Source organism: Schistocerca serialis, chromosome 12, assembly GCF_023864345.2.
Source record: "Schistocerca serialis cubense isolate TAMUIC-IGC-003099 chromosome 12, iqSchSeri2.2, whole genome shotgun sequence".
Taxonomy (NCBI): domain Eukaryota; kingdom Metazoa; phylum Arthropoda; class Insecta; order Orthoptera; family Acrididae; genus Schistocerca; species Schistocerca serialis.
In genome coordinates, this window is record NC_064649.1 from 159,464,899 (window position 1) to 159,489,382 (window position 24,484).

The 24,484-nt window shown below is 45.4% G+C and overlaps 1 protein-coding gene across 2 annotated transcripts in view; it reads left to right on the forward strand.

Annotated features, from left to right (window-relative positions):
• LOC126428467 (PHD finger protein 14) overlaps positions 1-24,484 on the forward strand; it is a 187,096-nt gene that overhangs the window by 79,479 nt on the left and 83,133 nt on the right. For both annotated transcript variants that reach the window (XM_050090401.1, XM_050090402.1), the window contains exons 8-9: positions 1,582-1,748; positions 22,075-22,246. In XM_050090401.1, the coding sequence (XP_049946358.1) occupies positions 1,582-1,748; positions 22,075-22,246 (339 nt within the window). The remainder of the gene's footprint in view (positions 1-1,581; positions 1,749-22,074; positions 22,247-24,484) is intronic.

Below are 24,484 nucleotides of genomic sequence, written 5' to 3' on the forward strand. Positions count from 1 at the left end.
TGGGGAATGCAGCCACATATCTTTGACAACAGACAGTATTTTGACAAGTGAACACCCTGCCATTGCTGCGGCACAGTGTGAAGAAATTTAAACCCGTCTGTAGGTGTGGATACATCTGAGTGTGCAGAAGGACGACACACACAGTAAATAACTCGCGCTGCCACACAATAAGATAACAGACACTGAACATTACCGATAGTGAAATAATAATTAACAAAGAGATAGAGGGGCTGGCCAGTACTTACCTCAGCTCAGTACAGCCGATAGATAACACAAAACAGAACAGAAAATTTACATTCATAGCTTTCGGAACTTTGTTCCTTCATCAGGGAGGAGAGAGGGGAAAAAAGGGAAGAAAGGAAAGTGGATTCAGTTACTCACAACCAGGTTATGAAGTAACCTTTCCTTGTTGCTTCATAACATGGGTTGTGAGTAACTGAATCCACTTTCCTTTCTTCCCTTTTTCCCCCTCTCTCCTCCCTGATGAAGGAACAAAGTTCCGAAAGCTAGGAATGTAAATTTTCTGTTCTGTTTTGTGTTACTTATTGGCTGTACTGAGCTGAGGTAAGTACTGGCCAGCCCCTCTTTCTCTTTGTTAGTATTTGTTTCACATCTTATATGAGATTTTCCATTCATCATGTAAATAATAATTAACATCGGGTGAGTGACCAGTGTCGACTCCGGACAAGGTGGCCGCTGCAGCTGCACGGTCTACCCACGGTACGCACCTGCACTGAAGAGATCGTCGGCTGTCTCTCTCTGTATATAAAATGATCGTAAGCTCAGGTTCCGTCAAGCTATTACCGTCACTCACTCAGTAGGGCGATGTGTCTCACTTCCGCCTTTCGCCGTAACCGTTCTGTCTCGAAGTGACTTGTACCTGCGCTAACTCGGCTAACTCTCCGGTAACGCCCACGCCCTAAGTTCGTCAGCCGAGTTAGCCGATCTCGAAGTCACCTTTGGAGAGAAGGGTTACAGTGAAAGACGTATCATATGCAGGGATGGAGTAAATGCTACACGCCCTCCCGTCGGTAATAAATATTCGTCGCCGATCACTTCCGACGTCGACCGTCTCCATTTGTGCGGAAGGACCGGTGGCGTGCAGTGCACGTACCGTCTTTCCGCACCGAGTGAGGTGGCGCAGCGGTTAAACACTGGACTCGCATTCGGGAGGATGACGGTTCAATCCCGCATCCGGCCATCCCGATTTAGGTTTTCCGTGATTTCCCTAAATCGCTCCAGGCAAATGTCGGGATGGTTCCTTTCAAAGGGCATGGCCGACGTCCTTCCCCGTCTTTCCGTAATCCGATGAGACCGATGACCTCGCTGTCTGGTCTCCTTCCCCAAAACAACTCGACCCCGACCCGTCTTTCCGCGTATGCCGCGTCGGTGTTCTCGGTCGGTACGGCCCCGCCCCGAGGTTTAAATTGTCTCGCACCGTGTGCTCTCGTCGCACCCGTGCCTCGAAAACGGTGCGGTGTTCACGTGGCAAAATATTGGCAGTTGTCAAAGGTGCGACCTGGCCGGATTCGTCTAAAAGATTCGGTACGCCGAGTGTGACTGGAGTTTGTGGTGTGGCAGGCGGCGGCGCAGGAACTGGCTGGCCCTGCAGCTGCGCACGCAGCAGCGCCACCTGGAGCAGGAGAAGCAGACGCAGGCGACGGCCGAGCAGCAGCGCACGCAGCGCAAGCTCGCCAAGTACCGCTCCAAGTACCTGCAGCACAAGAGCACGCGCATCCCACCCTGGGGTAAGTGTCTACAGCTGCTGTAAACTCTGTCTCAGTGTGGGAATAGAGTGAAGCAGAAAGTGACAAATGTTGTGAATGTTCTGGCAATTCGTATTCCGAATCCTTTAGGTGTCCCATTTTGAAACCGGTGATGAGGGCACGTGCTTTCATTGCGCTGAAGCACTTCTCAAAGTAATAGTGAATCTGCCGATTCCGCCAGTCCGCACTGAGCTGTGTCACCCCTAAAATACCACACACAAATCGCTCGTGGGAATGCGATATCCGTAAAATGTGTGCTGTGAAAAAAATTGTAGCTATTTAGAATGAAATTTTCACTCTGCAGTGGAGTGTGCGCTGACACGAAACTTCCTGGCAGATTAAAACTGTGTGCCGGGCAGAGACTCGAACTCGGGACCTTTGCCTTTCGTGGGCAAGCCAACGAATGTGATGTCAAAGAAACAGCTACAAAACTTCCTGGCAGATTAAAATTGTGTGCCGGGCCGAGACTCGAACTTGCCCGCAAAAGGCAAAGGTCCCGAGTTCGTGTCTCGGTCGGGCACACAGTTTTAATCTGCCAGGAAGTTTCAATATCAGAGCACACTCTGCTGTAGAGTGAAAATTTCATTTTAGAAACATCCTCCAGGCTGTGGCTAAGCCATGTCTCCGCAATATCCTTTCTCCGTGGAGTGCTAGTTCTGCAAGGTTCGCAGGAGAGCTTCTGTGAAGTTTGGAAGGTAGGAGACGAGATACTGGCAGAAGTAAAGCTGTGAGGACGGGGTGTGAGTCGTGCTTGGGTAACTGTCGGTAGAGCACTTGCCTGCGAAAGGCAAAGGTCCCGAGTTCGAGTCTCAGCCTGGCACACAGTTTTAATCTGCCAGGAAGTTTTGTAGCTATTTCTTTGACATCACGTTCGTTGACTTTCACAGCTCTTTACTTGTGTTCCCGATTAACCCGAGCACTACACTACTGTGCAGATCTACATCTACACTCTGCAAAGCACTGTGAGGTACACGGCAGAGGCTACATCCCACTGTATCAGTTATTAGAGTTTCTTCCCATTCCACTCACGTACGGACTGTGGGAAGAACGATTGTTCGAATGCCTCTGTGCGTGCGGTAATTATTCTAATCTTATCCTCATGATCCCTACGTGAACGGTATGTAGGTTATTGTAGTATATTCCTCCGTCTTCATTTAAAGCTGGTGCAGTGCTACGTGGCTTTATGCTTAATTACAGACTTACTATTTTATCAGTTTATTTGTTTTCACCACGTATCACCCGCTGTTTACATCCTCCTTCGTTGCTGAGCGATGTATCACTTTTCGTTCTGACGCCGCAACTCTTCCTTTCTTATATCTTTACTACTTTTTATCTACATAAATGATGAACTATTGGTTTTGCCGTTTAACTACTTTTTAATAACTGTGGAAGTATTACAGGCATCGAGACCCACCTAATGTGTCACCCGCCTATACGTTTTACACGAACCTTTCGAGACTCGATCGATTTGTTTACAAAGAGAAAGCAGAATATCTCTTCCTTGGATATTGTCTGACAACGACCTAGGAAGCTCGACGCCCTCGCGGCCCGGGCTCGTCCGTGGCTCGCGGTAGTTTGCGGCATTCGTTTTATTCCTCGCCCACTTGCCACTACGTGGAACTTTCGTGGTGATGGTCGGGCGACGTCTTCCACGTTATCTGCAACATAAATAAACTTTCTTCCCACAGTATTTCTGAAAATCCGAAAACAAACTTAAAGAACATAATAATAATAACTGTTCTTACAATTATTCGTATAAGTCGTGGTCAATTTAATGAGGGGTGGGACAGGCCTAAGCCTTGTGACACCACACTGGGTATTGAAATTTTGTTAATAGACTTTCTCAGAATAGTTCACTTCTACCTTCAAGAATCTGATAGCTCAGTTCCTTCAATATTACTGTGACACTCTCCACTTGCGACCATTAATTGTGCCCTTCTCCGTATACATTCAATATCCTCCTCAATGCCAACCGGCACGTATTCTGAAAATGATGCTCATGTGATACCCAACTGCCACTTTTCTCGTGACGTACTGAAAGCTTCGTATCGAGGCAGTCAGGTAGATGCTTTTTTTTTATTTCCAAAAAACATTTGACTTTGTATTACACCTCCACCTAATGTCAAAGGTATGATCGTAAGGGATATCGAGTGAAAGTTTTGACTGGATCGAGGAGTTTTCAGTAGGAAGGACACAGCATGTTATCTCGGGTGGAGAGTCGTCGTCAGATAACTTCAGGTGTGAAGCAGAGAAGATTTTGGATCCCTTACTGTTCACGTTGTGTATTAATGACCTTGCAGACAATATTAACAGTAACCTCCGACTTTTTGCAGATGATGCAGTTATTTACAGTGAAGTACCATCTTAAAGAGGCTGCATAACAGTTCAGTCCGATCTTGATAAGATTTCAAAGTGGTGCAAAGATTGGCAACTTTAAACGTTCAGAATTGTAAAATTGTGCACTTCACAAAACAAGAAAACATAATATCCTACAGCTATAATATCAGTGAGCCATTGTTTGAATCAGGCAACTCATACAAATACGTGGGTGTAATGCTTTGTGGGGATATGAAAACGAAATGATTATATAGACTTGGTCATAGGTAAAGCAGGTGGACAAGAAGACCTAAATCCACTGACCTGGCACAGTTGATGATATAATTTTTTTTTATTTATTTTTTTGCTTACCTGCTTTGAAGTTGACACAAAACATTATTGTCAGCACTACAGCCCCCCCCCCCCCCCCCAAAAAAAAAAAAAAAAAAAAAAAATCCCTCCAATCTCCCAGCATTGCACTGGAGCAGTGAATCTCACATAATACTACGTACAGAAATGTTGTTAAAACCAAAAATTGACAGTGGTAAGTTTTTTGGGGAATATTTAAGAGTATCTGAAAATGACAGCCTAATGTGAAATGGAAGTGGCGTACAGAGTGTACACGATCCAGGGAAATTTGGAAAGACCCGGTAATTTTTTAGAATTCCAGGAATTTTTCATTGTTTTTGTCTTCAGTTAAATTTTTGTAATTTTGACGGGTGAGAAGTCATAAAGAGCAAAACGTGTCAAAGGCTTTAGGTTGAAGACTACAGAATACTAACAGTAAATTGCTAATGATGAGCATGGTGTCACAACTGGTTACATTAATGTTGTTCGAACAGTTGCCGACGGGCTGACGTGTGTGCAGTTGAGTTGCGTATGGACAGTACCTTCTCCCACTTCTGGCTACTTAAAGTGTGGCTGTGCAGTAGCAGCAAGCAGCCTGATGCTACCCGGAAAAGTTTTTGTGGCGCCCACAAGCTGCCAGGTTTGCACACGCGCATAGCAGTCTCGATTGTAGTCGGGAAGAGGTTAGCGGATTTCTGTAGTTGGGAGCTTAGAGTGAATTAAGATACATTTATGTAATTACAGAAGGGTAACATACGTTACTAGTTTCAGTTCTCTGATTTTATTGTATTTCTACGTTTTTGGCTGTCAGTTACCTTTCAGAACAGTGAAGTTATTTTTGTCGGTTTGCTAAATAAATGTGACTTGTATTAATCTTTTCCCCAGAGGCAATCAATTTATTAGAAACGAAGTGTTTCATTCCGCACTGCTGGCTAGTTTCAACTGTTCACTGACTTTCGAGTGCACATTTTCATCTTCTGGCACATATGGCATATAATAAGGAACCATACATGAGAATACAGTACTGGTATTACAAGAAAATTTGCATTCCAAAAACCACACTGAAAAGTTTAATATCAGGTTGGGGCATACTTCATTGTAAATCTGGACATACAAATGTGCACTTTAAGCCGGCTAATGCATTTTGGTACGGTTTACGAAATTCTGATCATCTTGGAGTATCCTATTTCTTTTATGATGTCATGTAAGATCTCTTAATACTAGATACGTACAAACGTAAGGGCTTTCTTCGTCACCGTAGCTGCCCACGCACAATAATGCCTGTTTTCTGGTGCAACTGCTGAAAAGAAGCAGGTCACGGGAAAATATTGCGAATGGTGCTTTGAAAAGTGTTAGTTTCAAAGTAAAGTTCCTTTCGCGCAAGATTACTAATGTTAAGTGTGCGAATGTGCAATTAATTTCTCAAATCACAGTGTTCGACTCTCATTTAAAACTTAACACACTGAAGACTAGCCCCTTAGAAGAATTTTGAGCGCAGATGACCAGTCATTAAGGTCATTATTTAAAATGTTACTAGCACATTCGTGTGCTGTATCGTAAAGTGTAACACGGGCAAAAAAGACCAATATTATGTGTGAAAGCTTAGCCTTTTTGAGCTACACTGTTTACATTAATTTAAACCATTAAATTTTCCTGTTTGTGTCTACACACTACTTAACAGTGATGTTGCTATTGGCTGACATCACGTGTTCTGTGCTCTCAATTCATTGGCTGGCGAAATCACGTGACACGAGCTATGATTGGCTTACAAAAGCACACTCCCATCTCGATTTCAGTGCTTTAGAAAATAATGTGCTGTTTCAAATCAATACTTCCACAGTACATATACAAAAAAAATGCAGCATATTGTAATATTAAAATATGCAGCATATTGTAATATTAAAATATGCAGCGTAAATGTTGCTGTACGTCACACATCTTTCCAGATTAATCTTCTTCTTCTTCTTTTTACTTCTTATTTTTTTGTTTTTGTTTTGTGAAGTTCCTTGCTGGTATATAAAACCTTTACCATTCAGAGGACTGATATTTTTACAACAAAAGTGTATTTTTCACCTTGGAAGAAGTGTATTTTCATGTGGGGGAAAATGTGCCTTTTTAACCGGAAAGTCCGGGAAAAATCCAGGATCCCTCCCCCCCCCCCCCCCCCCCCCCCCCCCCCCACACACACACACACACACACACACATTGTCTGTGTATACACCTTGGCATATTTCTCTCAGTACACAAGAAATTCAATTAGACTGAGACAGAAATTAAAACTGAATGAGAGAGTGTCTGGGAAAGACTTGGTACTGGGGCTGAGTACAAACTGATAAGCAGATCCTTCCACTGCACACCAGACTCTCACTCAGATGGAACCCTAAATTTTAGAAAAGCCTCAATTCCCCTGTATGTGAGTTCTGGGTATTGCTATCACCAGGGGAGATTTCAACCATCCAACAATCAGTTGGGACAGTTACAACTTTGTATGTCGTGGGCAAGATAGGATATTATGGAAAACATTATTAAATGTCTCATCTGGAAACTACCCCGAAGAGATACTTATCTCAGTGAGGAACTTGAAACATTTAATTCTGGACACAAGAGTGTAGAAGAACTTTGGCTCAAGTTTAAAAGACACTTGACAGATGTGCATCCAGCAGAATAGCTCATAATGGGAAGGAGTGTCTATGGTATCCAGTCTCTGTAAAGGAATAGGCTGATTGGGTTGCAATATACCATTGCAACACAGTCAGTTATTATAATGATAGTTGCCTGCCTTCTACAAGACTTTTAAGTAACATTTATATTACTGTAGACAAACATACATACAACAAACCCAAATAAATTCTGGCCGCATGTATAGCCTGTTGATGGCAACAAACTAAGTGACCTAGACATTTACGGACTAAACAGGAACTGAAATTGATATCAAAGCAAAAGCATAAATGCTGAATTCCATTTTCAAATGTTCCTTTACAAAGGAAAATCCAGGATTATTGCCCCCATTTAGTTCCAACACTGCAGCAAAAATGAGTGAAATATAACGTCAGTTGCTTTGAGAAACTGATGTAATTACTAAAACTGAAAGAAGCTCCAGGCCCCTATGGAGTCTCTGTCAGATTATAACATGAATTTGTGGCTGAGCTACCACCTCTCTGAACTTAGTATACGAAAAACTGTGTGCAGTGGGTAGAAGAAGGCACATGCCACATACGTCTAGAAGAATGGTTGTAGGAATGATACACAAAAGTCCCCATACGAAAAACTGTGTGCAGTGGGTAGAAGAAGGCACATGCCACATACGTCTAGAAGAATGGTTGTAGGAATGATACACAAAAGTCCCCATCCAATTTCAGTGACAACCACCTGTATTCTGAGTCAAACATAATGAGGTACCATCATTTTTTTGTTTTCTGTCGTCCCTTAGTTGCTTCAAAATTTATGGAGGTATATTCTCTCTGTGTAACCGAATGGAAGGCAGTTTGGTTATTGTCATATGTGCTTTGCTCATTTTATTTGTGAAGCATCTTCAGTGGTCTGTAATACATGTTTCTTTTATAAATATAATAAACATATTATGCAGTAGTTACAGTACGTTACATTTTGTCATGTTTTCTGCTTCTTTTTCAGATAAGAATCGACTTTTCTAGCACAAATTTTATGATGTGAAAATATTGGGGGGGGGGGGGGGGGGGGTGCAATGATACAGTAAGTACTTAATGACCAAATCCATATGAGCAATAACTCTCCAATCATGTTAGCCACTAAAACGATAACAAACAGAAATCTGAAACCACACACACACACACACACACACACACACACACACACAAAAAATGAAAAATATCTAAACACATGCACAGCGCAAACAAAAGACAGAAGATAAACACACAGCGACAGTTTGCACCACTGTTGTTGTTGTTGTTGTTGTGGTCTTCAGTCCTGAGACTGGTTTGATGCAGCTCTCCATGCTACTCTATCCTGTGCAAGCTTTTTCATCTCCCAGTACCTACTGCAACCTACATCCTTCTGAATCTGCTTAGTGTATTCATCTCTTGGTCTCCCTCTACGATTTTTACCCTCCACGCTGCCCTCCAATACTAAATTGGTGATCCCTTGATGCCTCAGAACATGTCCTACCAACCGATCCCTTCTTCTGGTCAAGTTGTGCCACAAACTTCTCTTCTCCCCAATCCTATTCAATACTTCCTCATTAGTTATGTGATCTATCCATCTAATCTTCAGCATTCTTCTGTAGCACCACATTTCGAAAGCTTCTATTCTCTTCTTGTCCAAACTATTTATCGTCCATGTTTCACTTCCATACATGGCTACACTCCATACGAATACTTTCAGAAATGACTTCCTGACACCTAAATCAATACTGGATGTTAACAAATTTCTTTTCTTCAGAAACGCTTTCCTTGCCATTGCCAGCCTACATTTTATATCCTCTCTACTTCGACCATCATCAGTTATTTTGCTCCCCAAATAGCAAAACTCCTTTACTACTTTAAGTGCCTCATTTCCTAATCTAATTCCCTCAGCATCACCCGACTTAATTCGACTACATTCCATTATCCTTGTTTTGCTTTTGTTGATGTTCATCTTATATCCTCCTTTCAAGACACTGTCCATTCCATTCAACTGCTCTTCCAAGTCCTTTGCTGTCTCTGACAGAATTACAATGTCATCGGCGAACCTCAAAGTTTTTATTTCTTCTCCATGAATTTTAATACCTACTCCGAATTTTTCTTTTGTTTCCTTTACTGCTTGCTCAATATACAGATTGAACAACATCGGGGAGAGGCTACAACCCTGTCTTACTCCCTTCCCAACCACTGCTTCCCTTTCATGTCCCTCGACTCTTATAACTGCCATCTGGTTTCTGTACAAATTGTAAATAGCCTTTCGCTCCCTGTATTTTACCCCTGCCACCTTTAGAATTTGAAAGAGAGTATTCCAGTCAACATTGTCAAAAACTTTCTCTAAGTCTACAAATGCTAGAAACGTAGGTTTGCCTTTCCTTAATCTTTCTTCTAAGATAAGTCGTAAGGTCAGTATTGCCTCACGTGTTCCAGTGTTTCTACGGAATCCAAACTGATCTTCCCCGAGGTTTGCTTCTACTAGTTTTTCCATTCGTCTGTAAAGAATTCGTGTTAGTATTTTGCAGCTGTGACTTATTAAGCTGATAGTTCAGTAATTTTCACATCTGTCAACACCTGCTTTCTTTGGGATTGGAATTATTATATTCTTCTTGAAGTCTGAGGGTATTTCGCCTGTTTCATACATCTTGCTCACCAGATGGTAGAGTTTTGTCAGGACTGGCTCTCCCACGGCCGTCAGTAGTTCCAATGGAATATTGTCTACTCCGGGGGCCTTGTTTCGACTCAGGTCTTTCAGTGCTCTGTCAAATTCTTCACGCAGTATCGTATCTCCCATTTCATCTTCATCTACATCCTCTTCTATTTCCATAATATTGTCCTCAAGTACATCGCCCTTGTATAGACCCTCTATATACTCCTTCCACCTTTCTGCTTTCCCTTCTTTGCTTAGAACTGGGTTTCCATCTGAGCTCTTGATATTCATACAAGTCGTTCTCTTATCTCCAAAGGTCTCTTTAATTTTCCTGTAGGCGGTATCTATCTTACCCCTAGTGAGATAGGCCTCTACATCCTTACATTTGTCCTCTAGCCATCCCTGCTTAGCCATTTTGCACTTCATGTCGATCTCATTTTTGAGACGTTTGTATTCCTTTTTGCCTGTTTCACTTACTGCATTTTTATATTTTCTCCTTTCATCAATTAAATTCAATATTTCTTCTGTTACCCAAGGATTTCTACTAGCCCTCGTCTTTTTACCTACTTGATCCTCTGCTGCCTTCACTACTTCATCCCTCAAAGCTACCCATTCTTCTTCTACTGTATTTATTTCCCCCATTCCTGTCAATTGCTCCCTTATGCTCTCCCTGAATCTCTGTACAACCTCTGGTTCTTTTAGTTTATCCAGGTCCCATCTCCTTAAATTCCCACCTTTTTGCAGTTTCTTCAGTTTTAATCTACAGGTCATAACCAATAGATTGTGGTCAGAGTCCACATCTGCCCCTGGAAAAGTCTTACAATTTAAAACCTGGTTCCTAAATCTCTGTCTTACCATTATATAATCTATCTGATACCTTTTAGTATCTCCAGGGTTCTTCCATGTATACAACCTTCTTTCATGATTCTTAAACCAAGTGTTAGTTATGATTATGTTGTGCTCTGTGCAAAATTCTACCAGGCGGCTTCCTCTTTCATTTCTGTCCCCCAATCCATATTCACCTACTATGTTTCCTTCTCTCCCTTTTCCTACACTCGAATTCCAGTCACCCATGACTATTAAATTTTTGTCTCCCTTCACAATCTGAATAATTTCTTTTATTTCATCATACATTTCTTCAATTTCTTCGTCATCTGCAGAGCTAGTTGGCATATAAACTTGTACTACTGTAGTAGGTGTGGGCTTAGTATCTATCTTGGCCACAATAATGCGTTCACTATGCACCACTAGACACTGTAAATACACACATGTTGATCACAAAATGAAAAGTACAAGTGATGTAAGTGATGTGTTGTAACAAATATGGGCAGAAAAATCTCCAGAAATCGGCCATTTGGAGCATGGGGTCTAATGAACACATCTCCAGGACCACACATATGGGCACAGGAAATTGTATGTAAAACCGAAACATAATTTCACCTCATGAAATTTGTGCTACAAAAGTTGATTCTAATCTGAAAAACAAGAGAAAAATGTGACAAAATCTAACATAGTAACATATTGTAACTACTACAAAACACATCTATTATATGTTTAAAAAGAAACTTATATTACAGGCCACTGAAGATGCTTCACAAATAAAAGAAGCAAAACCCAAATAGCAACATACAAACTGCCTTTCATTTAGTTGCGTAGATGGAACATACCTGTCTGTGAATAATGAGGCATCTCGAACAAAATGACCTCCTGCAGGCCAGCCGGCACATATTCTTTCTGGAATCAGGTAGATGTAGTGTCTCTCGACTTCCGGAAAGCGCTCTAGCCACTGCCAGACATACGTTTATTATCGAAACTACGGTCGTACGAAGTATCGAGCGAAATTTGTAATTGGACTGACAGTTTCTTAATAGGGCGGACAGGCCACATTATTTCGGACAGTGTGTGTCTAACAGATATAGAAGTTAGTGTACAAAGAAGACTGGTTACATCATAACTCCCCCCAGGGGGTCCACAGTCCTTTTGTGGGTACGTGTGTGGCGTACACGGGGCTCTGAGCTATTGCAGTCTCCTTTCCTTTCCTTTCCAGGCTGCGTTACCATCCCTGTGCCTCTTCCTCTCTCTCCTTGCTCCTTTGTTGCTGCCCCCTCTTTTCCCTCTTAGTGGACTTCTTTATGTCGGCCTGGTTATCCTGGCTTTGTTTTGGTCTGTGCTATTGTTTAGTTTGCGGTTTCCGTCTCCTTTTCGGCGTTTTTGATCCCCTTGGGATTTGACCCCCATTTCCAAAATTTTCCGTTCAGTGTGAGACATTTGGGGATGAACTCCCTACCTAGCTTCCAGGGTGCAGGTTCCTCTCCTCTCCCCTCCCCTTTCCCTTTGCACCCAGGCCCCCTTCCTGCTAGGTCACCAGCACGGTAGTCAGTCCGTGTGGTGGGGCTGTTAAGTACCCACTTCACCGAGCCCCCTGAAACCACAGGGATCCCACTGGTAGTACCTGTACTGTTAACACCTCATGTATGCCCAGGAATTGATGCTCATCACGTTGGGGCACCAGAACTCCCGGCAATGGCTGCCGTGCCAGACGGCCCTCGCTGTGGCCGGGTGGCACCCACGGAGCGAGCCCCTGATCGGTGTCGGTGGCACTAGGGCAGACGCCCTGCGCATGAAGCGACAGAAGCTTCACCCTCCTAGCCATTCTGTGGCCGTCTCTAATAGCGTTATCAAATGTGACACTCCTTCTTCTTCTCATCCTTCGGCCTTCCCCTCCCTGGCCACCTCCTTGGAGGAGGGTCAAGCTCGCCGGCTCGGGTTGAAACCTTAGTACCTGGTTTGTACCGGGACGGATGGCGGAAGTTTTGCCACGACCGAGCCTTTGTTTTTCGTGGAGACGAGTGAAGGTAAGTATGGCGAAGTTGAATCGATGAGTAATATGCTTTGCTCATTGAGACATCTTCTGCTGCCCAGTCCGACGCCCTGCGTGCTTGTGGCCGTCTCGGTGACGTCCCAGTCTCCGTCACGCCCCACCGATCTTTGAGCTCACTACAGGGCATTATTTTCCACCGAGATCTTCTTCTGCAAACTGACGAGGAGCTCCGTGCTAACTTCGAGTGGCGAGGGATTCGTTTTATCCGCCTTTTGCAGAGAGGCTCTCTGAACAATCGCATCGCTACGGGCACCTTTATCCTGGCCTTTGAGGGAAATGTCCTCCCAGAAAAGGTCAAGGTAATGGTGCATCACTGTGATGTAAAACATTATATTCCACCACCGACGAGGTGCTTTAAATGCTTACGGTTCGGACACACGTCTTCCCACTACACCACTGATCCGCTCTGTGGCGACTGTGGGCACCCCGTCCGTGGGGGAGTGCCTGTGCTCCTCCGCCAATGTGTGTAAATTGTAATGGACAGCATTCTCCACGCTCGCCTACATGCCCAGTGTTTGTGAAAGAAAGAAGGGTTCAAGAGTATAAAACCTTAGATTGGCTCACCTACACTGAGGCTCGTCAAAAGTATGACTGGCTCCATCCCGTGTCTATGACTTCTACTTTTGCTTCAATTAAGTCCATTCCCCCTCCTACCCCCTCCTCTTCCCAGCCCCACCCCCTCACCGAATGCCTTCAGCTTCCTCTTCCTCCTCTTCCCCCCCTCCCCACTCCCCCTCCCCCTCAGTACCCATACCCACCCCTTCAGGTGCTGCTCCCCCTCCCCTGCCAGAGTAGTGCTCCCCTCCTTCGGTGGCCCCTCCCGGAACTCCTCTTCCCGGCACCCCACTGAAAGGCGATGTACAGCTCCACATCGGCAGCATGATCTGTGGCCGGTGGGCGCCGAGATTGCCCGACGTAATTCCGTGCCCGCCCTCGCTGAAGTCTGCCCTTCTCTTCCTTCCCGAGAGAAGAAGCAGAAACGCAAGAACGAGGGCAAGGCCGCTCTAGTACCCCCTGAGGTGCAGCCTCCCCTCCTCCAGTCAGTGAACCGACAGAGTCTGAACCCACCTATATGGATATTAGCCCATCCTTTTTTGTGACAGATGACGACTCGGCGGCGTGACCGACTCCGGTCCGTTCGCTTCCCATTCGGACTCTGGCTTGAGAATCCTCCAGTGGAATTGTAATGGATATTTGCGTCACCTTCCAGAGTTGGCGCCCCTTCTTTCCTTCTACTCTGCCGCTTGTATTGCGCTCCGGGAGACCCGTTTCGTCAATTCTTACTCACCCGCCCTTTGGGGGTTCCGTGCTTTTTGGCCCCTTGCGGGCTTCTGGTGGTGTTTGCACCTCGGTCCGCAAGGACGTTGTTAGTAAATGGGTTCCCCTCCGTACCACTCTGGTAGCCATTGCTGTCAGGGTCCATCTGGCCACTCCAATCACAATCCGTAAGCTCTACCTCCCACCTGACAGGCCGCCCACATCCCATGCCCTCACCACCCTTCTTCAGCCACTCCCTTCTCTCTTCCTGTTATTATGGGACTTTAATGCCCACAACCCTCTTTGGGGTAGTAATACGACTACTGCCCTAGGCAGGGCAGTTGAAGCTGTTCTGGCAGGGCTTGACCTCTGTTTACTAAACACAGGCTCCCCCACGCACTTAAGTGACAGCGACCATTACCTGATTGTTTCGACCTTCCTTCAGTGTCTCTCACTCCGTCACCCTCCCAGGTGGGCCATGTTTAAGGCTGATTGGGGTGCCTTCTCCTCTGCTCCCATCCCCTGTGTATTGCCACACGACAGTGTTGATGAGTCTACTCAGACTTTGACTGCCACCATCCTTTCAGTAGCCGTTTCAGCAATCCCTTCTTCAGGTTCCCCCCGCCGGTAGATGGTCCCTCGGTGGACTCCGGAAATTACTGCGGCCATAAAAGACCGCCGCTGTGCTCTTCAACACTTCGAGCGGTACCCTTCTACTGCTCTTCTTCTGGTCTTTAAATGACTCTGTTCCCGGGCCCGCTACCTAATCAAATTTCAGAAACGGGTTTGCTGGGAACGATCTGTAGCTGCCATAGGACCACACACACCCCTCTTCTCAAGTCTGTGCAAAACTCAGGCGAAATTTTGGACACCTTCCTACCACCAGGGATGCAGGCATTTCTGTGCACGGTGTTACTAATCCGGACTTTGTAGCAGAAAATTTTGCTCAACACTTTGCTCAAGCTTCGGCATTGGCTCAGTATCCGCCCACATTCCTTCTTCTGAACTGAACTCAGAACGACTACCTGTGTCTTTTGTTTCTCGCTGCTCAGAACCATATAATGCCCCTTTCAGCGAGTGGGAATTCGCCAGCGCCCTCTCTCTTTGTCGCGACACAGCTCCTGGACCAGATGGGATACGTAACCAAATGCTCCAACACTTGTTGGTGGCTGGCCACCATCGTATACTGACCCTCTTCAACCGTCTCTGGAGTGATGGAGTCTTTCCTACCCAGTTTCAGGAAAGTATTGTTGTTCCAGTGTTGAAGCCAGGGAAGCCGCCTCTTCAGTTGGATAGCTACCGTCCAATTAGCCTTACTAACACCCTCTGCAAGCTCCTCGAACACACGGTGAGTCGGCGGCTGTTTTGGAGCCTCGAATCCCGTGACCTTTTGTCATCGACTCGAGGTGGTTTTCGCTGTGGCTGCTCTACGGTGGATAACTTGGTCCAACTGGAGTCGGCTTTTGCCGGCAACACCTCCTTGCAGTCTTCTTTGATCTGCATAAAGCCTTTAACACCACCTGGCACCACCATATCCTCACCACCCTTCACTAATGGCGCCTTTGTGGCACTCTTCCCATTTTTATCCGTAAGTTCCTTTCTTATCGCTCTTTTCGGGTCCAATTTGGCTCCTCCTACAGCTCTCCCCGTCGGCAAGAAAATGGGGTTCCACAGGGTTCCGTGCTGAGCGTCCCTCTCTTTCTCGTAGCCATTAATGGACTGGTGACCGCTGTTGGGCCGGCAGTATCTCCCTCTCTGTATGCTGACAGTTTTTGTATCTACCTCGCCTCCTCCGTAATGGGCACTGCAGAACGCCGTCTACAGGGGGCGATCTGTCGGGCACACTCGTAGTCTCTGTCCCGTGGCTTTCAGTTTTCGGTGGCCGAGACGTGTGTCGTGCATTTCTGCCATCGCCGTACAGTCGGTCCCCATCCGGAACTCTGCCTCGATGGCCGTCCCCTCGAGGTGGTGGACACCCGCCGCTTCTCGGGTCCGGTCTTCGATGCGCGGTTGACACGGCTCCCTCATCTTTTCCAGCTGAAGAGACGTGCTGGTCCCATCTCAGTGTTCTTAGGTGTCTGTGCAATACCACCTGGGGTGCAGACCTCTCTGTTCTGTGATTGTATCAAGCATTGATCCAGTCTCGTTTAGACGACGGAAGTCCTGTCTGTGGTTGTGTGTCGCCTTTGACACTGCTGATACTACACCCCATCCACCACTCCGGGGTCAGACTTCCAACTGGTGCCTTCTGGACTAGCTCCGTACGCGTCCTTCTTGCAGAGGCGGGGATTCCACCACTGCGAGTTTTGCGCCAGCAACAGCTGATATCTTATGTGCTCCACATTCGCTGCACCCCGAAGCACACTAATTACGGTCTCCTTTATCCAGACACGGAGATCACCCTGCCACAGCGGCGGCCACGATGTGGGCTTACCGTGGCCGTCCGCATTCAGTCGCTCTTTTCTGAGCTCCAGCAATTGCCTTTACCGCCTCTCTTCTCTGCTCACGCAGGTACCCCTCCTCGGTGCGTCTCTTGTCGCAGCTCTGTCTCGATCTCTCAATCGATTCAAAGGATTCTGTCCCTCCGATGGCTCTTCGCCACCAGTTGTCCTGTCTGCTTAGTTCAGAAGTGATCTATACTGATGGCTCCACGGTTGCTGGCCGCACTGGTTTTGCTTACACCTATGCACGACACACGGAACTTCGTTACTTGCCAGATTGCTGTAGTGTTTTTACTGCAGAATTGGTAGCCATCTTGCATGCACTGGACCATATCTGCCCCTTCTTAGTACTGTCATTCACTATCTGTAGTGACTCATTGAGAGGCCAGTGCTTCCCTCGCCACCCATCGGTCATCGCTATGCGGGACTTCCTTTCTCTCCTCTGTCATCGTGGTTGCTCGGTGGTTTTCATTTGGACCCCAGGCCGTGTTGGGATTCCTGGCAATGAACTTGCCGATCGACTGGCTAAATTAGCTACTACCGGGCCACCTCTTGCTATTGGCATTCTGGAAATAAGCCTTCGCTCGGCGTTACGTCGTCAAGTTTTGGGCCTTTGGGATGCAGAATGGATCACTCTTCACTGAACGAGCTCAGGGCAAGTAATGATTCTACAACTCCACGGCAGTCCTCCTCTCGTAAGGCCTCTGACGTCCTAAGCCGGCTCCGCATCGGCCATACTTTTTTGACTGACAGTTATCTCCTCCGTCGTGAGGACCTCGCTCTCTGTCGTCGTGGATCGATGTTGAATGTGGCTCACATCTTATTGGACTGCCCCAACTTAGCCACCCTACAACGGACTCTTAGCTTTCCAGACTTGCTACCCCTGGTGTCGGCTGACGGTGCCTCAGTGGCGGATCTCGTTTTACGTTTTATTCCTGATGGGGGGTTTTTATTGCTTTATTTAAGAGAGGGACCTTCCATCTTATCTGTTGTGTATTGGCAAAACAGCCAACCCACTATGAGAGGAAGCCGAAAGGCATGCGTTTTAGCTCACGCAGGCTGGCGTGAGGTCTGGAACAGATTTAGGAAATGAGACTAGCCAAAAACGTACGTAGCTGCTGGAATACTTAACTTTAATCCATAATTGGTGAACATCGCTCTTGACGGTACATGTTTTACAGCATCAATAGTAACTGGTAATGGCGCCTTGCTAGGTCGTAGCAAATGACGTAGCTGAAGGCTATGCTAACAATTGTCTCGGCAAATGAGAGCGTATTTTGTCAGTGAACCATCGCTAGCAAAGTCGGCTGTACAACTGGTGCGAGTGCTAGGAAGTCTCCAGACCTGCCGTGTGGCGGCGCTCGGTCTGCAATCACTGATAGTGGCGACACGCGGGTCCGACTTATACTAACGGACCGCGGCCGATTTAAAGGCTACCACCTACCAAGTGTGGTGTCTGGCAGTGACACCACATTATCGGTGAGTGGAGGGGACAGTGGGCCCTCTGGCTCCACCCTTCGCCCTGACTGGATTGACTTCAACTGGGTTCGGTGGTGCAACCCGGTCCTCTGCCTTCCCATACCTTTCCTTATGGGGTCTGTTATGTCTTGAGCGTCACTCTTTGTCTCCTGTGCTTCTTCCTTCACGCCCCTGTCATTAGTCACTTTCTTTCGCTCACCACTTCTTCTGCCCTTCCTTCCTTCCCTGTCATTAGTTTATCATTTTATGTACATTGCAGTTCCCTCTTATAATGTGGAATTTTATCGGTTTTAGTTAATCTGTGGTCGGAGGGACTGATGACTGTGTAGTTTGGTCCCTTCTCCACCCAACCACCCAGTCAACCAACCGACGTCATACCTGTGCAGATTACTGCTGAAAGTGTGTCGGGCCCATAGCAAACAGAACTAGTAGAGGATACTGAATGTACACGGAGAAGAACAACACAGACGGTCACAGGTTTGTTTGACCCGTGGGAGTGTCACAGAGATGCTCAAAATACTGAACTGGCAGGCAGTCGTTTGACAAAAGTGATGAAACATAGTCGAATTAAATTGGGCAATACTGAGGTAACCAGATTAGGAAAAGAGAGACTAAAAGGAGTTCGTGAGATCAGCTGCTTGCGCAGCAAAGAATCTGACATTGGCAGAAGCAAAGTGGGCCGGTAATAGTAAAAAAAGCTTTTCCGAAAAAGAATAATTTGTCGACATTGAATATAAATTTGTGTTTAGGGTATATTTTACGAAAGGATTTTCCTCGTGTATAGTCTGCTACGTAAATGAAACATCGGCAAGGAGAGTCCCGTGGGTTTCGAAATGTGGCTCTGCAGAAGAATTTCAAGTATCGGACGAGTACTTCAAATATCTGACGGAGACACACTTAATCGAATTGGGGAGAAAAGAATTTCGTCGCACAGCTTCGCTAATTTGCCAGTAGGTCGACAGGACACTTCCCGATTAGTCTAAGAATTGCCAGTTCAGTATGGCAGGGATGGGTGAGAGGTAAAAATTGTAGAGGAGGACTGAAGTGTGACACCGGTGAGCAGACTGAGATTGCAGAGGGTGCAGGCTTCCACGGGGAGCAGACTGAATGGTACAACAGTGTCAGGTGAAAGTGACTGCCTACCTGCACGCTCTGCAGGTAAACATTGCTCGGCACCCTCGTCAGACACTGTTTCTCGCATAGTGTCGGAATTTATTAAAACGGGAATATTTTGAGAATCCACGTTTTGTCTCTATAAACTGTCGGTCAGTAGAATGCGGGTTATTTTTATTGTGCATATCTAATTTAGTTTTACATTTTTTGGACTGTGATCTGTTACTTCCAAATAACAGTTCTTTTTTAATGAAATTGTTGAACTGCAGGATAACAGTACACACTACTTTTGATCTGGAATGTGATTGTACCAAATGTCAATAACGAGTCAGTTATCATTTAGCATAAATTGAAGGTGGAGAGGGGAAAGGAAAGGAAAGGGAAGGAAATATTGCTGTCAGCTGCATCGGGACTTAATTGCAGAATCGGCAGTAACGAGTGAAAATGTGTGTGGACGTGGATTAGAACCCAGGATCTCCAGCTTACTAGGCACTACTTATTGAAATTGCGCGTACTGTCCCGGTACGCTTGCCGGCTTACTCACATTCCCACCTAGTGCCACGTATCTGCAGTCCCCGTCTGTATCCTCCGTGGTCACTACTTTGAGATTCCCGCAGGAGGCAGAATGTAACTGTGCGTCTGCATTGAAGGTGGCGGATTCGTAGCAAGTCGAGTCGAATCGGTTGTACGAGTGTGTGGTGTCTGTTCTTTTGGATGTGTGCTAAAGAACAGACACCACACATTTGTATAATCGGTTATCGTCGCTACTGGACCCACAGTTAGTTTTGTCGAATAATATCTTTGGCCTCGAGTCCGATATCTCTGTCACTGCTTGTCGTAGGTATGCGTGGGAAATGTCAGAGTTTGCATAGAAGAATTATGAAATTTGTCTGTAAAAAATTTGCTAAAGGAAGCTACCACATATCTGTCATCCTTCTGAACAAACTTAGATTCTATATTTGGAGAAGTTTTAATTATTTGTTTCTATACTTCATTTAGTTTTAGAACATTTTAGAAATTTGATAGTTTGGGTCAAGAAGTTTTTTTGAGGCATTTGCTTAATTTTGGTCAGAATACAGAAATGACAGCCAAAATATTCTGTTCCAATTACAGGCGGCCCACAACCGTGTACTCAAACTTTGTGCCACACGGGCATTTAAAAACGGTGCCGTCTTTCTGACTGGAATGTTGTGAACGGCAGTTGAGGTTTGTCGGTACTGTACGAGATGGTGCAGCAGTCGAGTAAAAGAACTCGAGTGTTCGTGGCATACGAGAACAGACAATGAATGTAGAAATCTCCAGAACTCTGATGTAGTGACTCAGCCTGGAGTAGTTCAGCTGGTGCCCAGAAGCTAACAATAATGTCACGCTTGTGCTTAAAATGTTGGACCCACCGATTGTACGAGCGTGCTCTGATAATTTATTAGTCGTGTGTCAGAAACTGTACATAGTTCAATTCCGTATTATTGTTCACCATTTACATTGGTTCACATTTGGACATGAGATATACAAATAATTAAAAAAAAAAAATTACAGAAAAATTCTTCCAATTTAATTCAACTTTTTAAGTGGCTGTAAAAACAAATGTCGATAATGTTTAAGTCTCTGTCTCAGTGCACCGAAGCTGAGTTCGTCTCCAGTCTTGCGATGGCATATATTCTCTCTGGTGTCGAACTCACTCGTGTTGTTATCTACATAAAGCAGTGCCTTGTATATGTGTAGGTTTCTACTGTCAGTTTCTCAAGCTTGATAAAGAGGAGTTGGCAGTGTTCTTTAGGATTTGCTTTGCTCATTATTGTAGTTACTTTTTTTTTTTTTGTATTTTCAGAATTTCACTTACATAGTAGGAATAACCCCATATCAGTATGCTGCACGAGACGTGAGACTGAAAGAGGTCGGAATATGCCATCTTCGGAGCACAATCCTTAGAATTTCAGAATTATTTTCTTAATTCTTTCAGATACTGTCTCGCATCCTCACTCAGTAACTCATCGTACACTAAGTCCAATTCGTGTAACTATGCACATCTTTAGAATAATCGGTTACAGTTTTGGTGCGAGTTTACGAGTCAAACTGATTAATGTACTTGACCTTCCCTACATCTGATGAATTTACAGAAAATCTGAATTTCAACAACTCTAAGGAAAAGACGAATACACGATACAACTTTGACATTCAACTTTTGGAAGTCTCTGTATGGTGGCATACAATTCTCTCTAATATTTCTTGGAGGTGTAACAGTGTTATGATAAGGGAAGTTGCTATTCACCATATAGCGGAGATGCTGAGTCGCAGATAGGCACAACAAAAGGACTGTCATGATTAAAGTTTGTGGCCAATGAGGCCTTACTGGCCAAAAGATATATTTGTGACAGTCCTTTCATTGTGCCTATCTGTGAGTCAACATCTCTGCTATATGGTGAGTAGCAACTTTCCTTTTCATAATATTGTTACGTTCTATTCTGGATTTTCCATTGTTTGATTTCTTGGAGGTGATCGTATTATATGGTGTAATTTAAAAACTTTAGTATACACAGAGAATTAAGTAAACCTAGAACATTGCTGTATCACTGCTTGTCTTTCGGTCCCACAAATTACATAGGAACCGCTCGAAACTGCCGCTCGACGGGGTGTCATTCTCACTTGTGACATGAAAAGGTCGAGAGTGAGGTCCATACTGAGCCTCTGTGAGGCAGTGGTATCCGGAAGACGGTGACGGGACACGGAGATCGTGAAGCTTTCGATGCCTAGTGGTGCCCATGACCTCGGAAGTTGAGAACGACTGTCGTGGGCCCACAGAAGTAAGACACGGGAGGTGACAGATCAGAACCTCTACAGTTTCCGTTAACCGGGGTCAGGTGAATGTCGGGGCAGTTCCTCCGAAGAGTGCACGGGCGACAATTTGAGCTCTTTTTCCATCTCTAAAGATCTCGTCGTCAGTGTGACGTTAAACCCTTATCTTTGTTCCCACTTTTACCAATTATACCTATGGGCTGTCGGTCGTCAAAAGTCGGCAGTGCAGCTCACCGCAAGGTGTTCGACTCGCTCTGTAGATTCGGACTCCCGTTCCTGACCCTCACTCGAATTTCGATAGAATTTTGAGAATAGTAAATGGGGAAAGGAAAGAATACGTGTGCTAGGCTAAATAGTTTTCGGTACACTCGGTCCCCAGTACCCACGCAGAAGATGCCTCGCCTGCTGACGACGAGTGCGTCGGCGGTCCGCCGGTTGCTGCAGAAGGCGGAACTGATGGGAGTGGACACGCGAGCGCTCGAGCTGCAAGAGGCGCAGGTGGCGGCACTTGTCGACGTCCGCAAGAAGTGGCACATCCCTCCAGCTTTCAGGTACGTTTCCACATATATGTTTGCAGCTGGTAAGTACACCTGACTAGAATGTTGAACGGAGGCTCCTATTACAACACTGAAACTCTCGGAGAGGGCTGGCCGACTTAGTGACGGGTCGCGTTCTTGCAGAAATTTGGAAGAAATGGAAAAGGCGTTCTGGAACACTCCCTCTGGGATGCCATCTGTACAGAGATAAGGTTAGTGCTGGGAAACGGTAGGCGACTGAGCACAGGATACCGGTCGGCAGAAATTAGACGGTGTGGCTAACTGAGTGTCTGTGTGCTTCACTTCTAATGCAAACAGTCAGAAGGAGCATCTCCCACTGTGGACGATAGTAATAAACAAACTCTTACGGTGAAGGGATTCACAGAACAGGAATGAAAAGGCACACGAAAGGCGAGAGCCGGCAAGCGCTGACGTTCGGATAAATGCCGGGTGCTGCACACGATCACTCCGATTGAAAATGAAACCTGTGACAGCAGAGGAAAGAAAGGAAAAAATTTGAATGTTGGAGAAAAGGAGGAGAGGGCAGATCATCAATTTCTACTTTCCCCCTATTCTTCTACAAAAGTAAAAACTTTCACAAACGTTGTTTTGTGTGTTTCTGTCGTTTGCACTCGGGAGCCACACCTCCTGTGTGTTGGTCCTGGCCAAACTATCTCTGATGGCCTAGACACGACACCAGAACACGGATAAACGAGGGACCGCTGCACAATACGAGGTCTCGTTACAACTGTGGTCCTCTGAATTGGTAAGATATTGGGGTACATATGTAGATATAGACGCTATTATAATTACTTACACACACACAGTTTGGGACTCTTTCTTTGTTAACAAAATTTAATGCTCGTGACTGCAGTCAACAGATCAGCCCGGAAGTGTATACCGAGTGCGGAACGGTACTCTTAATTGTTAACCGCTGTGGAATTGCATCTGTCGTACGTGTCACAGAGGGCACCGTACCGATTGACGACAGGTGTGTTACGGTGCGAGACGAGCCTCAGATAGTGGGGCTCACAAACGAAGAAGAGTTCTGCGAGTATGGTGACCTGCAGAACCCACAGTATCTCCTGGTCTGCAGTAACCTGGCTGATCCTTGTACTACAGAAGACCTATAAGCAGCAAGTGACAAGGCCATCAAGACATTGGAATTCTTAATGTCCACCTATTTGAAAATCAGTAGCGTCTTGCAGAAATTTGTTATTTTTATTATTTACTGTATTGTATACTTATTTGTTGTGTTCTTTTACTATTTTGTGTTACCTAAGTCCTGTACACGTCAAATAAATGCTGCCCGTCCCACACAGGAGCACAGACAGCTTGTTGCACTAACACCCTCCCCCCACCCCCTCTCTGGGCTTGACTGATTTTACCGTGGTATCTCTACTGGCTGAAGCTGTTTATATACGTAGATTGCTGTGTGATACAATCTTCATTTGTGCTCAGTGTCCATTCACAAGTTGCTTATCGCGTGCACGGAAGCTGACGTAAAAAATTGCAGTGCAGATAGTTGCGCCACAAAGTGCACTTCAGTATTGCGTACACAGAGATCTCGACTGCTGACACGAAATTCGCAGCTCTTGCTTTCTCTCTGTCTGCTGTATTACATAGCTGGACAGTGAAGAATACAAAAAAATGAAAAAGTCCTCACGGGTGTACAGGACACGGACAGGTAGACGAGAGGACAGGAAAGTGTGAAATTTCTACAAAAATTAGATATTTTACAGAGCAATTACTCCTTTTGAAATTGAAGACGAGTGAGAATAATTATCGATTCCTACTAGACCTCGTGCAACAGAAATAAAGAAAGCAGGACACTGTGATTTAAAAAAGAAATTACTTCCTCCAAGAAGTTATCGGCTGCTCTTAAGATTCCGTGCCGATGGTAAATCGAAATGTGTCAAAAAAACTGTACTTTCAGTACGTAAACATCCTCTCTGTCATCACCGCTTTTATTCGATGTCTCGACAGTGGGGATTTCTCAGCAGTACTGCGAGGCAGAGTTTTTACTTTCTTTTTAATTTTCTCTACTGTCAGCTGTGACCTACGGTCTTTCCCTGGGCGGCAAGTTTCGTTCGTGCCGTGTCACATTTGTTCTCGTTGTAGTAATTTTCACTTCCACTGTCAAAGCGACACTGCTCCAGTTCGCACTGTTCAGTTAGAACACTCGACCGTCCGTTTCATTCCGAGTAGTTGCCATGTTCCGCTCCTTTCCTCCGGGAAAGCGCTGATAGAAAG